Below are 16,910 nucleotides of genomic sequence, written 5' to 3' on the forward strand. Positions count from 1 at the left end.
CCGAAGCACAGTAGAAGGCTCAACATACAGAGGTCCAGCGAGCACTCACGGACTGATTTAAGAGATTAATCATGAACCGAACAAACTACTCTCAATCCCTTGCATCTTCCTCTACCAAGAAGTCACTTATAATAGATGGCCATATGATGGTATAATCTTGAAACAGTGTTCTAAAATACCCTTTCTCAAGTACAGTGATTCTCAAAATGCGGTCCCTTGGAAACTAGGCCTCACCTGGAACTTTGTTCCCAAGAGGGAAATTTGGGCCCTACCCCAGATCTATAGAATCAGGCACTCCAAGGGAATCCCAGTCATCTGCACTTCAGCAAACCCTCCTGGCGATTCGGACACCCACTCAAGTCTAGGAAGAGGAGGGAACAGGGGAGAGGGGAACCATCTTTCTCTCCTTTGATAATTTGAGGTGAAGATGCACCGACCTTGGCCAAAGACACAATGAAAAATGTCGAGGGAGGAGCCCTAGAATGTCATTTTTCTACTTCACCATTTTAAAGTAAAATAAGTCAGCAAGTCCTCCCACACCTGCAGACCACAGTCAGCACCTCGTTACGGAGCTGTGTTAGTGCTGCCCCCCAAGTGGAAAAGATAAATATCCTACACGACAGTATCGGCAGCTCCCCGCTGGGGAGCCACTCTGCCTCCTGGTCCGGGGCGTAGGCTTTCATGGCACATTATACACTTCTATCAAACATGTATTGAACACTTGTGACACATAAAACAGCCTCTCTACAGAAAGAAATTACAGCTGTCAGCTTGCATCTGAGCAGCCTCAGATTTAATAGCTGATTGAAAATACCTGGGTAAGAAACCATTTGTAACTAGAGGTGAAAAGTACAAGCCGATTTATTTCCTGGAAAATGTTTATAAGAAAGAAGCCCTTTAAAAATAAAATATCTATCTATCTATCTATCTATCTATCTATCTATTTCCTCCAAAGACCATTTTTACTTTACTCCAGCTTCTGGCTGCAGAACAGAAAAGTCAAGGTAATACAGGGACGTCTGCATTGACAACTCTATGGTTGTTCCTAATAATTCTGTATGGAAGATAAAAGGTTACTCAAGTCCCTTGGAGTTGTCCTTTTCAAATAAAAGGCTTGTGTTTCTGAGCATCACCGAAGCACAGATGTCAGGACTGTGTGCGCCTCTCCACACACAGCCCTGAAGAGCCCAATCAGAGGGGAGCAAACAGCCAGTGCTCTCGATGTGCTCTGGAGTAAATCATTTATTGTTAAACGGTGTTCCAGAAAACTTCAAATGTGGTAGATTGCCTGCTCATAGCACCAAAAAAAAAGAAAAGAAAAGAAAAGAAAAAAATCTGGTGGGATGAAAGGAAGCTAGAAACTTGCAAGAGACTCAAAGATGCTTTTGTTCCTCTATAAACCTGCACTGTGCTTTTTTTGTATTAGGATCCATGCCTATATAAGCCTCTGGGTAGAGATACCTTACGTGTAATAGTTAAGCTGACAAAAATCCTTTGACAAAAATCTAAATCCTAATTTTTCCCCAAAGTCCTAGTTACACCAAGTTGAGGTTACAAATATGTCAAATGCCCTAGGTAATTTGACTCATAGGATACCTGTAACCTGGGAGGGCAGACACAGAGGGTCTGTGTGTATAAAGGATTAGAGTGAGGAAAAGAAGTAGAAATTTAAGAAGACTGCAATTAAACCAATGAGTGCACACCTGTCCCCCCAAAATACAAAGTATTTACTGAATGTTTTGAGGTGGCTGATATTTGCTAGCAGTAATTAATATTTAAAGTACCTGTTAAGCCATCAACAATAAGAAAAATGTTTCCTGGCTCAGAGTTACTTTTATCTCTTCCCTGTAGTTCTCTTTTCCCAGTTTTTCTCTTACAACCTATCGTAGAATATTAATAATGAATTGAGGTATCTTCAATTAAATCCTTCTACTCATAGCAGACAGGTGGGGAGATGAAGAGCTAAGAAGGCCTTTTCCTCAAATAAATGGGATAGATATTGACTATCTCCCCCATTTATACATGAAGGAATAATAAGCAAATTAACCGCAACCATGCCGGCTGCCAATGCTCCCCTGTGAGTGAAGTCAACACATGTGCTGAGTCAATGATTATCTTAATGTATCAAAATGCAACGTAGACGCTCTTTCTTAGAACTTCATTACATAACTCAACTAAATCCCTTCCCTTGTACTTACTGGCCCTAACCCCCATTTGCATATTAGCAGAGCTATCTTAGGTTTTTTTTTAAGTCCTGACTTTATATATTCAAATGAGTCTATATGAATTTTTCTGACCTACTGAAATCATGTGAAATAAAATCATTTTTAAAAAACACAATGTATCCTGAGATATGGAACCCTAATAACTTTGTCCACAATTGCTACGAAGTTTGGGTAAAAAGGTGCAACTACATTTGGGTCCCATTCCAACTAAGAAGATGCTGGTGACTTTTATAGCCAGGAACTCTCTAGTTAGTGTATTCTGTCACAGTGCTCAGTTAAATTTCTGACTACATACTTTAAAATCACTACCCATGCAAGCCCTTCATATAGTAATGGCGAGACGATACGTTAACTGTTGGTGCTGGCAGCTTTTCCTTGCCTCCCATATAAGAAAATGGTTCTTGTATATCTCTGAAGACTCTTAGAGTCACACTGACCAAATGTATCACAGCTGCAAATATTGTATTAAATATAATTTTATTAAACATTTCTTTAAATATTTTCTTTTGCCTTGGGAGTTAAAGTACATATATATTTAAATCCCTACCATTATGCATTCATACACAGGAGAAAGCTCTTTGCAATAACTCACATAGCTACTATTTCTTTTAAAAAGAGCACATGGAAATGTGGAGGCTCTGTGGACATAACCCCTTCCTTAAGAAGACCCCTTTTTACTCTACCACCCCCCCCCATTTTTTCCTGCAAAGCAAAAATTCTGTTCACAAATACTTCATAGAGATCAAATTAATTTTTGCCTTACATTTCCCTGCAGCACTGAAACCAAACAAGCCCCAATTTTATACATCACTGCCTTTTTAGACTGGTATTTTAAAATGTTAGCACTATATGATTAGTTGTGAAGATGGGGATTAAGGGCATGGTCTCCTCTGAATGCCCCCAGGTCTCACATTAAACTTTAAGCCATGACTGGAAGTTGGGCAAATACTCTCATACTTGCAACTTAATAATACTTAATGCCCATTTATAATGTAATGAGTCTCTCACATGGTGTGATGTGTCTCTAAACTGCCATTAAGCTTTGCAATTGCAAGTCATCTTGTTAGTCTCTGCTCTAAGTGCTCGCCATCACCCTTTTGGCACCTTTATAAAGTGAAATCCCAAGTTACTCTTTGCAGAAAGTTCACCAAAGCAAAACCCAGCCAGTCTCCAGGGTCTAATTTGCAGATATTAAGACACCCTAATGGGATGGCGTGTATAATAATCACCTACTGGCTTCAGAATACCTGATACTGTTCTAATTATATTTTAATAATTTTTATGTAACCATGCAGGGTCTGAGCTTATTAAAAGTACGGCAGGGGTGATATATAAGACCATCTATTGTTTTCAAAGATCTGAGAATTACCAATGTCAAAAGAAAGTGAATGACCCTTTGGAAACATCCAGCATTTTGGGGGGGAAATTTATAAACAGAACAGTTTTTACATTCTTGCAATAATTGTTCCAAAAGTATAGTAACTTTCTGTCTACTGTTTTGCACTAAGATTTGTATTTGACTTGAAATAATAAACCAATAATATCCTTTTCATTATATGAAGATGTTTACTTATTATGATTACACCATGCTTACCAAATAATATTTCGAGAATCTCCACAGTGTACTGTGGGATATGCTGACTTTCTTAGGATCATTAAATCACTGCCCTTTAAGCTCAGAAAAATTTTCAAACAATGCCCATGTCTTCTTCAACTTTTAACCTTTGACATTTAGTAAAAATTGAAACGTGAGCGAATGAATGTAAGAAAGGAAGGAGCAAGGGTCAGGATGAGGGTAATAAGACTTCAGTCTGGGAGATGCCTTGTGTTTCAGGCTTCAGATACAGGTGCCTGGCAAATGGTTGGAAATATGAGCTTGCTGCAGTCTAAGATCTAAAGGTGATTGTTATAGACAGGAGAACACTGTTCTGACACTGTCACTGTTATAGACAGTGTTATGGACACTGTAGACATAGATGAGCTGGAAATGGGGAAAGTAAAGTGACAGAGATAGACACAGACACAGAGAGACAGAGAGAAAGAAGAGGTGAGACCCAACCTCATGGAAAGCCTATGCTCAGGGCTAAGGAGCAAGAACTAAGAGCAAAACATATGGAAAAGATGTAACCAAAGAATAAAAGAGACTCCTTTATAAGGCACCCTAAATACCTCTCATAACAAATATCCTTCCACCAGAGACTTTTTCTTTCTGTCTGTTTTAGTTATTCACTTATTTGTGTTGGCTACTGCAATAGAAAAAGGCAAACCAGGAAACACATAGAGAACAAATGGCCGTTGTTTGTATGAGTTGCTTTTTTCTTTAGAGAAACTTAAAACAAATCTACCTCTTCTAGATTGCAATTAAGGTCCCTTCCCCCAGCCACTCCCAGCAAGTGACCACAGGCGTGCACTCAACCACGCACCACATACCTGGATTCCAATCAGGATGCCTTTCTGGGGTATCTTAAATCCCGTGGAAAGCATTGCCTTCAGGAAAGCTGTGTGAATACCTTCACCAAAGCAGGCCACCTGTTTAGAATAAATTTTAAAAAATAAAAGAAAGCAAATAATAGTTAACCATCTTTACAGAAAAAAAAAACACTACAAATGGAAAGCACTTTACTCACAGACTCTTTTGTAGATTTTATTGAGTTGCCCATGCAATCTGAATCCAGAGATGAAAAGGCTGGCCAGGGCAGATGTATCTTATGTTTTTAATTAAGCATAATGAATGAATAAGCAATTCTTTCCCTACCCAACAGCACTCCATGGAACAACATAACTGGATTCTACTGTGAGTTATTTGGATGCAAATCACAGCTTCTGGTTCATAATGTGGTGAGTTACCAAATGTTAATATGACAATGTTTAAATAACAGTGTATGTTCTGTATGCTATGCAACAGTGCATGAATTCACAGGTCGGTAGCACAAACAGCATAACTGCTAATCAATTGATTCGGGGTCATTTCACGCAGCTGAGGAGAAAGCCTTCCGAGCAATTCAATAAGTCCACGAAAATCTCAAAGGAGTTTGCTTTTTTAAAAGTCATTTTCATAAAATGAACCTAAATACCATGCTACTAGCCCCAAATCCCACAGCCATAAGAAAAAAATAATAATTTTAAACTAACATATAATGTTACACTATATAGAGGCTTCATCCAGGGCAATTGTGCCACAGTATAACTACAAGTCACATGGCCAGCATAACCATAGAACAAGTGGTCCATGAGAGCATGATGGGAGTGGACTCTGCCATGCATGTCATCACCTGGCACAGGGACAGAGCTACCATTACAATAGCCTTACTCCTTAAGCAAGTGACTCCCTTACTATGAAAGGAAAGTTCTCATCACTTTGACCTTCAGTTGACCACCCGTATACAGGGTGGGGCAAAAAAAAGGTTGACAGTTGTGAGTACACAAAACACAGTTTATTCTTGTATTACTATTTATTAACTGCTGCATTATTTTCCATATAAGCAACTGCCAACCTACTTTTACCATACCTTGTATACTCCACAGTGAACAGATTCTTTGGTAAAGGTATGGCCAACTAACTTAATGAGATCCAAATTCAAAAGAAAGAACCCAGGCCACCCCATTGTAAGTAAAGATACAACAATGCATAGGAGGTTTTGGCAGTTTTCTACAGAAAACATAGAAAGTAGTCAGATATGCGCAAGTGTAAATTAAGGCTAACACCCCCCCATTCACCACTAAGAAAATAAAATGCCCCTAACCTAGCCCAGGACAGAAAGGTGTATTTACCCCCACAGTAAACCATTTAAACACTGAGAACGTCTTTTTGAAGCTTAACTGACATTTCACTAAGATAGAATTATTATTCTGATTTCAGTTATACAATAGACCTTGTAACAACACACTTAAGTGACACTTGGAAATACGACTCTAATACTGGAAGAAGAATGATCTCCTTTTATATTTCTGAGATAGACACAAAAAAGGGGGAGGCGGATTTCTAATTTTATCATGTTTCCGTATTTCAACAACTCCAATAATGTATGTCTGGAGGCAGAATGGACTACTTAGGAACTGCAAATAGATTTGCCACACTGGAGCAAACAGCATGAAGGAAAACAGACCTCTCCCTGATTTGAACCCTGGGCCTGCTGAAAACAGCCCTGCACTGAGAGACCCTGAGTTCAAGGTGAACCTGAAGAGAGCATCCTTCAGGCAGCCCAGAAACATAGTGGAGAACCCTCACTTTAAAGGTGGGTTCCTCACCTATTAAATTTAAAGAAGCAGCGAAGGAGCCAAGGGGATGACATCATCAGTCCAGATACAAACAAGATAGCCATTTATTCCTCACGGCCCACCTTCTTGTCTCACTTGGCTTCTCACAACAGACCTTGCTTATACCCAGGCAACCACGTACAGCATCCTATATTTATTGGAATTAAACATTTTCCCCTTTCAGGTTTTTCTTAATACCGAGAGGAAACGATGATGCCTCACAGTCTGATGTTGACACCCCGACGTGCACGGATGAGAATTGAAGGTTGTACCTGGTAAGTCTGTCAAGGGCTAGGTGATTCATAAAATGTCCTGACACTGACATGTAGGGAACTTTCTAGAATCTGACAGCTCTCTACAAGAAATGCATTTCACATTCTTGAAGAAACCTGCAGCTGCCAGAGTGCCAGCACAAGTGAAGAGGGACATCCAGTGGCCAGTCCCATTATAGTTTTAGATAATCCCCAAGAGGTTAAAGTTGCGTTGAAAGTGGGTCTGAAATTTTGCACATATTTTCACGTTGCATAAAATTTAGGCTCATGATCTTTCTGATGCTGCACATTCATTTTACATATTGCTAGTAAAAACCCACTGATCTAATTGGGGGAGGAGGGTTCTACTGTAGAGAGACCTTGAGAGCTTTAAAATAAAAAGAAAGACCCAGAAAATATCTAAAAGATATCCGTAATGGGTAACATGGACATGAATTAGAAACACGAGTATTGTAGTCACTGGTTGAACTACAAGTGAGAATTTGGACTGCGGGCCCCAAATGTAAAAGATTTTTCTTTAGCTTAAAATTGTGAAAGCCCTTTCAGACTCACTCTGATAGCAGAAATTTGTGTCCCCCTTGCTACTTGCCAACTTGCTTTACTAGAGTCAGACCATAAAACCATAGATTTCAAAGTAGATTTAATGAGAGTGTTCGTGGATCATTAACTAGTTACCTCTCCAGTGGAAGCCATCTCACATCGCAGAATGGGATCAGCATCCCTCAGCCGGGGCCAGGAAAACATTGGAGCCTGTCAAAAAAAAAAAAAAAAAAAAAAAAAACAAACACAGGGTGGAAAAATGTGTGAGAAAGGTATACAAGAACGAAGAGAGAAAAATATGTTCAGTGAATTGTCTTTCGCACGATTCATTTAGGCTATGGTGGACATGTAAAAAATCTCTTCAGTCCAAGCATCTGACTTGAAAAATAGCTTTAAAACTCTGATCCAAGAATTTCACGAGCTTTTGGCCAAAAACTCGGGTGAAATAATCACAAATTATTTCTGTAAATGGGGCCCCTGTGGCCGGTGGAGGCCAGTGTCTCTAATCTGGCCTGCACAGATCCCTCCTGGAGTGATTTCAGACGAAGTCTGCTGGGCATTGGTCTACCCAAACACAGAGTTCAGACACATTTTTTTTCTCTTGGTTGGCTTTTGAAACATTCCTCTCCTTGTTTTGATCATTTGAACTTGCAACAAGCCACCTTGCCAAAAATTTCTGTCTGTAAGCGTACTTCTGAGATATTAAACTGTTGTTGACACCTCTTAAAAAGCTTTGAAAAACATTCTGCTTGGAAACACTTTGGCTCAGAACTTGCATAAGAACTAGAACATCAGTAGAAGTACTTCTTTTTCATTTATTTTTATCAGTGCAACTCACTAAGAGACGAATTCTTACTTCTTGCGTATATCCCTTTATCTAGTCTAGACTGTTCCGCCTGTGATACTGGCACCCACCTAAGGTATCATGGGAATTCTAGCTTGGAGTCATTTCACTGGGTCACCTTAGTCAAGTTATTGCATATTCCTGCACTCCAGCTTCTCCGTACCCTCATCTGCTGAGAGCCGCTCACCTTAGAAGGGCTATCTTAAAATGGACTAAATGTAAGTAATTTGAAACAGTAGATTCCTGTACAACAATAACTAGGAAAGAAGTAAACTGGAAGATACAGTGCATTTTGAAAAATTCATATTTATCCATCCAACCATATTGTTTAGTGGGAAATTGCTTCTCATGTGTGTATGTGTATATATATGCCCGTGTCTCTGAATAAAAAAACATGAATTTGAAATTTATATACAGAATCTTTGTTGGAAAAACATTTCTCAGGACCTTGTTGGTCTCAAAAAGATTTTTGTGTATATATATATATATATCCCATTGAAAATTTTCATAATTTATGTTCTGTCATCGTCCCCATGGTTAAAATGCCACCCTCTCCCAACATAAAAAGTGACATTCTATTTCAGTGCACTATAAAATCCAAGGCATCCTAAATTATTAACTTAAGTAAGATTAATAAATATTTTTTATTTATAGCTTCAACTTAAAGCTTCCACTGTAAGAGAAGCCAGAATCTCAGCTGTAACACAATTATAGTTGAGGTCACCAGTACATATAGAAATGGAAAACTTTAAAGGCATCTAAAATATGTAAGTGTCACATAAATATATCACTCAATATAAATTAATCTCATGTGTGCTTCATCTAAAAACTTCATATATATTTATATAATACCTCACTAATCCTCATGCTTGTCCAGGTCATAAATACTCTGTGCATGGACACACAGAGGCAGCTAGAGAAGTTCAGTGGCCTTATTACAAGTTATTATTAGACATATACTGGTATGTGTGTATATATATATATGTATATATATATACATACATACATACATACATATATATATATATATATGTATGTATATGTACACAGCATTGGAAATTAGTGAAAAAAACCTTAATTTTCTTAGTCACTCTTCATAAAGGTGCCACAATTTCATCACTTTCACAGAATCACTGTGAACAGTAACTGCTCTCTCAACTTTTCAAGTGGAAAAATTGTGCCACCAAAGAAAGTAGGAACTAAATGACGGTGGCCAAGGTGGTAAGAATTTAACCAGCAGGAAAGACTTTTACAAGATTCATGCATTCTTGAGGTCTTGGCACATTTCAAATATGGCTCAATTCAAGCCTTGTGCTAGCAATACATGCCGATGATTTCAATTTACCAACCAAACCAGTACCATCGTCCATCAGCTGCATACACGTAGTCATAATTCACTCAGCTAGTCAGTTCTGAAGTTAAACAATTCTAAATGATTTTTTGAAATGCACAGTAGTTCACATAAAGTTGACTGAAGTGCACCTGCATTACATTATTCAAAGAAAACATCATAACTTCCTAGTCCAGCACTTTAGCGAGAAGATTCATAAAATATCAAGATTCTTTTGATCAAAAATTGCTCTTCTTCCTTGGAACTTACAAAAATGACTAACAGATTTTTTTTTTCAAATGTTACCTTAATTGCAACGTAGTCTGCAGGAATGATGGGATGCTCTAAAGTTGGAAGGGGTTTCTCATCGAAGTTCTCTCCAATCATCACTTTGGTGGCCACATCAATGAAGTCTACCCCAAGGGTCTTGGACACAAAGGGGAAGGATCGTGACGCTCTCAGGTTACACTCAATCACCTGGAGAGATAACAAAATTCCAAAGAAGAGACAGAATGGTGAGGACTAATGACAACAATATTAATATTTTCCCCACCAGCAGGTTCCAGCTGTCATTGACTGGGGACCAGCTCTTGCTCTGCCAGCTTCTCCCTGCACTCCCACTGCTTGCACTTTGCTAACTAGTTTCCTTTCAGTCAGTATTGCTGAAATCTGGTTTTCCCCTTTCCACAATTCCACTGCCTCATACTACTGAGAGATTGGCATTAATGTAGAGTTTAGAAAATCCCACATCCTTCCTGAGAGCTTTCATTGGGTTTTCACTGGCCATCAGATCAAGGTCTAGCCCTCGAAGGCCATCTATCCTTCTGTCTCTGTGACTCTCTGTGTTATCTTGTACCACCTTCATGGCCCCAATCTTACTTTTCAGTTCACCTTCCACTCTTTCCCTAGAAAAAAATAATCTTGCTAAACTGAACTAGTCACTATCTCCTAAAATGTGCCAATTTCTCATAGATGTTCTATGTGTAATGTCCTCTCTACCTTCCTTCCAGCCATTCTTTAAGATCCAGCTCAATATATGGAATCTTCTTTGAAATCTTTTATAATCCACTTAAAACCAGACAACCAGACAAATGACACTCAAATACACATAGGCTCATGCACACATGTGCATGCACACACATGCACATGCAAACTAGCTGATACTCTCTCTCTCTTCAAAGACACCAATGCCATTTTATTTGCACATTCTTCTAGCAGCTATTACACTCTAACTTATGTTCTGGTTATGTATGCATTCATCTTGTTCTTGGTCCTCACTAAATGGAAGATCTTTGGGAACTGAGGCTGTATTTTATAAATCTTTTTAACCTCCCTATGACTTTGCATAGCAGATGCTGAATCAGTAGTGGTTACTGATTGGTTAAATGAAAGACACTAAATTAATTAAGACTAACCTAGTTAATTTAACATTTTTTATTTGTTGGTAAATGGCATAAGTCACAGCTTTCTTTTCTGGGAAAACAGTCAAGCAAAACTTCAGTGCATTTAATTTATCACTATTCTACATGATCAGATTACTTTATGATAGTTGCTGCACTGCACTGCAAATGGTAGACAACGACCTTTCCAGTGGATCAGAGTGCTTTACAAAGCTGTGACTAACATACCAGTGTCTCCAAGGGCCTGCGTTACACACTGGGAAATGCCCCATACCCACTTACTAATAGCGGCAGGGCCTCAGTTGCTCTACAGTTGCATTCAGGGTAAAGGTTACTAGAAGGACACAACCCAACATGACCTAACACCGCAAGGTGTCCCCTCAAACACCTTGGCATTTCTTACCAGGACATCATTTCCTTTGACAAGAAACTGAACATTGAATGGGCCAGAGATGGCAAAAGCCTTTGCAATCTTTCGGGTAGCATCCTTCACCTAGATCAAAAGAACAATAAATAATATAGTGCTAAGAGTGTTCATTAGATATAAACCAAAAAAAGTAACAGAATCTTAAATTTATACTTCTTTAATTTATCTTTACAGAGAGCTCCATTTCCAATAACAATAATGAAATAACAGCAGCCACCATTAGGCTCCTATTAACAAAATAATAATATGTGCTAAATATTCACAACAGGATACTAGAGTGAAATATAACTTTATAGGATTACTTCTCTGCAAATAAATGCTCCTACCTACGATGATATATTATGGTCTAACTTTGAAGGTGAAATGGAATCCTTTGGGTTTAGTTGCTTCAGGACCAGAAACTGAAGACCAAACTCTGTATCAATCTAATGGGTCACCTGCTGAGAGGCGCAGGACCCGAAATTACATGGTATTGAAGAGACCAGAGAGATGTTTTTCTCTGTGTTTTCCTGTTGTCCTGGTCTCTTCAAGGGTAGATATTATGGTCAGAAGGAAATGGTGTCTCCTTGTGGGGAAGATCTGCGTGCCACATACAGGAATTTCTGTGTCCCATAGCTAAAGCCAGGAGCTCTGGGGGCAACTTGGGGACTCTGCCCAGCACTACAGAATCAGAAACTGGGGCTGGAGTCCAGGGATCTGTACTTGAACAAGCTCCCCGGGTGGTTATGAAGCACACTGAAGTCAGAGAGCCACTGCGCTCAAGTACAACCAAACGGGCTCTAAGCGGCAGTGAAGGAAATCGTTATCTTTAAAACACCCAGCCGATACTCTGGCTTCTCTTCAGAACGAATGAATCTTTCACCTTTTCTAAAATACCCAGCTGACTCAGAGCAAGGAAGTTCTTGTAATAATGAAATTTTACCAGCAGCATGTCTAACATTGCTACCTAGCTTTAAAAACTGTTTTTATCTGTGCTTTTTTCCCTGTTGACTTTTACTTATAAATAATGACCTTTTCAATAGCGCCTTGGCTGATGGTCTGTGTGGGCAGCATCAGAGTTGCATCTCCCGAGTGGACACCTGCGTCTTCCACGTGTTCCGAGATGGCATGGGAGATAACCTGGCCAAAGGAAGATTACAGGAAGTTGTCAGGCACCTACTTCAATGAAGCTGCAGCCTTGCCCACCCCTCTGATTATAACAGATGCCTGGAGCATTGACCTGTTTCTTTGCCAAGTCCCCGATGAGAAGAGCAGAAAGAGTGTCATGCGTGGACTTGTCCGGCCTCCCTGTGTGACAGATTGCCTCGAGGGGAACCTGAGAGTGGCTGACAGCTTCCCTCCCTCCTCCATTGATTAGAATGAGTATAGATAATAGGAAAAGAGGACAAGTAAACCAACTCATATTGACATTCAGGAACAGAGAGAAAATGAAAGCATTTGGGAGGCACTGGAGATGTTTTTATCTCTTCCTTCCAGCTTAGGTTTTAGACACTGTAAAGGAAAAGAAGATGGGAGAGATGACTGTCTAGCTAGGTAAATGTCATAACTTAGGTGAATGAGAGAGAACACTTCAGATCTAAAGATCAAGAGCTCTTTAACTTGATATTTGAGAGAAGAGAGAAGCAAAAGGAAAATACACTTGTTCCCTTTATTAGTAAGGAAACTAAGGTAACATAAGAATAAATAACTCCAGTACAGGTGACTACTGTTCTCTTGTAGTCAGAATAAATAACTTCTGTACAGGTGGCTGAGGAAAGCTTTTGAAATTTTATCTGTCAGATTCTAAAGTTTATGGTCTCAATCACTATAATCGGAGTGTTAATAACACATGTCTTTGGGAAATGATAAAGCTTAGAGTGGAGAGAATAATTGGGTGATTGGAAAAGGCGTAAACTACAGAGAAGATTTGCTTATCGGATGTACAGATGACTTAAAGCAGAGTGGCATCTGAATCTCAGTTTCCTTCTGTCATCTCAGTCCTGTGACCTGGGCGAGATGCTGTATCTGCTTAGCCCTGGTCTCCAATAAGATGGGAATGACAATAGCATCTGTCTCAGAATGTTTGTAGGGATAAAAGAGAACACATACACGGTGTCTGGCATGATATTTAGTGCACAGTAAGCACCTAATTTTTTTTATAGTGTCTAGAAATGAGGAGGCAGTAGCCCAGCCGAGCTCTGGAAATATCATCATATATCTGAAATACTATTTCTATTTCTGAAGTACTACTTCTGAGTGTGACTCATTAAAAATAAAGTGAACAATCTGGAACATTTCTGAAAGAGGCCAGGACGATGAGCGCTGGTCTATGGCTGAGAAAAACTCAGGGCAAGAGCTTATCTGGCAACTTGAGCCAAATAAGACCAACTTTACCAGCTCAAAATTTGAAAAAAATATACAAATTTTCTAAGCCAGACTTACATTTCCCACTTCCACACTGGTGTGATTACATTTGCCTTTTTTTTATAGCTCAGTCTCAAATAGACAAAATACTGAAAAGGTAGAAAAACTAAACTTATGCCCTATAGTTCTGGAGGTCAGAAGGTCAGCAAGGAAAATTTGAGGGAAGCAGACCTTAGTTCAAAAAAAGGAATATGTGAGATGTCAAAAAGTAAACAACCCAAAACAAAAAATATATATATAAAATCTTACAACATTTTTGTGTTCTGCATCACCAAAAGAGTAAACAAAAACAAACAAACAAACAAACAAACAAAAACAAATGACCACCTTCCAGAGATATGGGGGAAAAAAAATTCTCATCTTTTGGAGGGTGTGGAGTTGAAATCATTCGTGATTTCTAAGAATGCTTCCACTTTAGATTATATGATTCTGTGGTAAGAAGTCATTATTACTATACAGGCATATTTTTAAAAAACACACACATCACTTTGAACTGGTAAAGTGGAAGACAAAAGAAAGAAAAATATTTAACATCTCCAGTAGTGTTTTGAAGTATCTGCAAAGTAGAAGTTGAAAGTCAACCTTTTATATTCCCTTAAAGCAAATATAATGACAAGGACTTCCTAAAACATAACTCCTTGTATTTCCAGATACAGCATAAATGTCTGATTCCATGATGAGCAAACTGAAGGAAAGCCTTTTTTGCATTTTCTTTTCTCAGTGAAGTTGGATGCATTAACTGCATTAGCAATATGAGATGTGATATCATAAGCCAATTTGATGTTATTATCATTATCCACCCTACTCTGTTTGGTTTTGCCTTTATTAACCCAATAAAAAGGAGGTGGCTAGGAAATCAAGAGAGAAGAAAAACTAGGGATTCAATCAGGAACTTCAGAAAGAAAAGTATTGGATGTTTTCATAATATCCACTGGAACATGAAAGGAAACCCACAAACAAAAGGAAATGAGAGAAAATCAATTCAAAAAGAACGATGAGTGCAGGATGATAATTAATTCTGAATATCATCAAAGAGAAATTCTAACAGTATGAAACACAGGAAGTAAGATACCCGTGCCACATCAACTGAATTGTCAGTGCCTGTGAATTTTTTTTTTTTTGGACTAAGCAGCTTGTCCATTATTGTTAGAAACCTGTTTGGTGGAAATCATAAACTTTAATCTGTTATGTTTCAAACTGCCAAGAAAAGAAATATTTGATGGGAAGACAGGGATGGGAGGCAAGGAGATAAAGTACTCACTCTTCCCTCTTTGCCCACGGCATCCATTTCCACTTCCCGAGCCCCCTCAATAAATTTTGTCAGCACCACTGGGTGTTCCTGTCACAAAGGAAAACAGGGCAGAACTTTCAGCTGAAACCATCTGGTCGTGTCGAGTCAGCCGTGCGCCTTACTTAAGTAAACACCAGGGCAATACTTGAAGAAAAACTTCACGCTAAACACACTGCACAAACTCATCGGCCAACTTGTTTTGTCAAATCCAGGTTGTTTTCTGTTTGCAGTGAGACAGAAGGTGTTTCTCCAAGTTTAAGTCCTCAGTGAACTGAAAAGCAGTTTTGAAATGTCAAACACAGACTTCTAGGTGAGTTCAAGGAAAGAGGGGCCTTGCAGAGAGGGCAGAATGGGGTTCTTTTTCTGTTCCCAGAATTATGGACACCTTATGGGGTAAAATACTTATTAATAATTATATACTATTATTGATTCAGGCTCTTTTTCTACACTTCTCTTTTTCATTTCCAGGTACTACAATTGCCTATATAAGTTCTCTCTATGAGAATAATAAAAGAATTTAGAAACAAAGTAACTAGCATTTTGTATACATTTTTATTAAGCCAAAAATGAAATCCTTTACCTGGAAATGAATGCCTTCAACCACTCTTAAAGTATAGCATTTGCAACTGCAAAATCAAACATTTTTCTTTACTAGTCTTAAAATGTCCTTTTTTCAGCTATTTCAGCCCCCTATCATTCTTGAAGTTCTTCCCACACTCAGTTCCTTCCTGACAGCATTGCAATGCCTTCCACCACCTGGCCGCTGCCTGCTTTTTCCAGATGGAATGAAGAGGTTGAAGGAAGAGCACCAAGACCATGGTGTCTCTTCCCCGCTATGGCCTAAGCACCAGCAACCCACACCACTTGACGTCTCACAGATAAACTGATTTGAGTGGCACAACAGCACCCACAATCCTGGACAACGGAACAGATTAATGAAATAGCCCTTATTATATTGAGAAAGCAACTTTCTCAATACATTTCAGTCTTATGGCAACGTTATACACTGTTGCCTACACTTTCTTTCTTCCTTTGGTCTCCACGAATCACCCCTTCATGCTTGTTTCTCAGGCCCCTTCCAGGTTCTTTCTTCCCTTAGCCCTTACATGCCACTGTTCCTCTTTTCTCTGTCTTAAGTGCCTCTTTTCCTCTATATTCTCTCTTTGGTGATTGCTTCCATTCTTAAAGTTTCAATTAAAATGGTATGCTATTTCCTTTCCAAATCTATATTTACATCTCTGTCTTTAGCTGTGATCTTGATCCTCAATGCCAAATCTATAGAACCTTCTGCTTTTAAAGCATGTCCACTTGGACTCCTCACGGACACCTCCCATTGAAAAGGTCAGAAGTTAAACATGTAATTTCCCCTTCTAAAATGTTTCTTCTAGAATGCTCTCTATTTCCATAAATGATACCACCATCTCTCCAGTTGTACAAGGCAGAAACTCAGGAGTCATCCCATGATACTCTTTGCCCCTCCACCTCTGTCCATTCACTCATTGCCTTCAAGGTGCATCCTCAATATTTCTAGAACACATGAGTTTCTCTCTGCCCTACTGTCATTGCTCTGATCCAAGGCACTGCCGTCTCTACCCTGAGCTACAGCAACAGCCCCCCAACCTCTTTCCATGATTCAGTCTTGTCCCAGAACTCACTCTCCATACTACAGCAGAGCAACCTTTTTAAAATAGAAAGTATGACTAGAATCCAAATTCCTTACAATGACTGACCAGGTCTTCTTTATCTGCTCCCCATCTGTCAACTTCTCCACCATGATTCCAACCAGACTTCCCACCATGTTTGGAGCCTTAGCCACATTGTGAATTCTTGGTTAGTTTCTAGGAACTCCATGCTTTTTCTCAAATTAAGATCTTTAAAATGCTGGTCTTTTCTCCATCTCATACCCACAATGTAAACCTTT

General features: G+C 39.1%; 1 protein-coding gene across 1 annotated transcript in view; it reads right to left on the reverse strand.

The window, feature by feature from the left end:
• The window catches only part of CPS1 (carbamoyl-phosphate synthase 1), a 115,266-nt gene that overhangs the window by 7,286 nt on the left and 91,070 nt on the right, over nt 1–16,910 (reverse strand). The window contains exons 29-34 of the mRNA XM_028509428.2: nt 14,960–15,037; nt 12,307–12,414; nt 11,272–11,361; nt 9,775–9,945; nt 7,430–7,504; nt 4,656–4,754 (exon numbers count right to left, since the gene is read on the reverse strand). Coding sequence (XP_028365229.1) covers nt 4,656–4,754; nt 7,430–7,504; nt 9,775–9,945; nt 11,272–11,361; nt 12,307–12,414; nt 14,960–15,037 — 621 coding nt within the window. The remainder of the gene's footprint in view (nt 1–4,655; nt 4,755–7,429; nt 7,505–9,774; nt 9,946–11,271; nt 11,362–12,306; nt 12,415–14,959; nt 15,038–16,910) is intronic.

The sequence above is a fragment of the Phyllostomus discolor genome, chromosome 4 (genome assembly GCF_004126475.2).
Source record: "Phyllostomus discolor isolate MPI-MPIP mPhyDis1 chromosome 4, mPhyDis1.pri.v3, whole genome shotgun sequence".
Taxonomy (NCBI): domain Eukaryota; kingdom Metazoa; phylum Chordata; class Mammalia; order Chiroptera; family Phyllostomidae; genus Phyllostomus; species Phyllostomus discolor.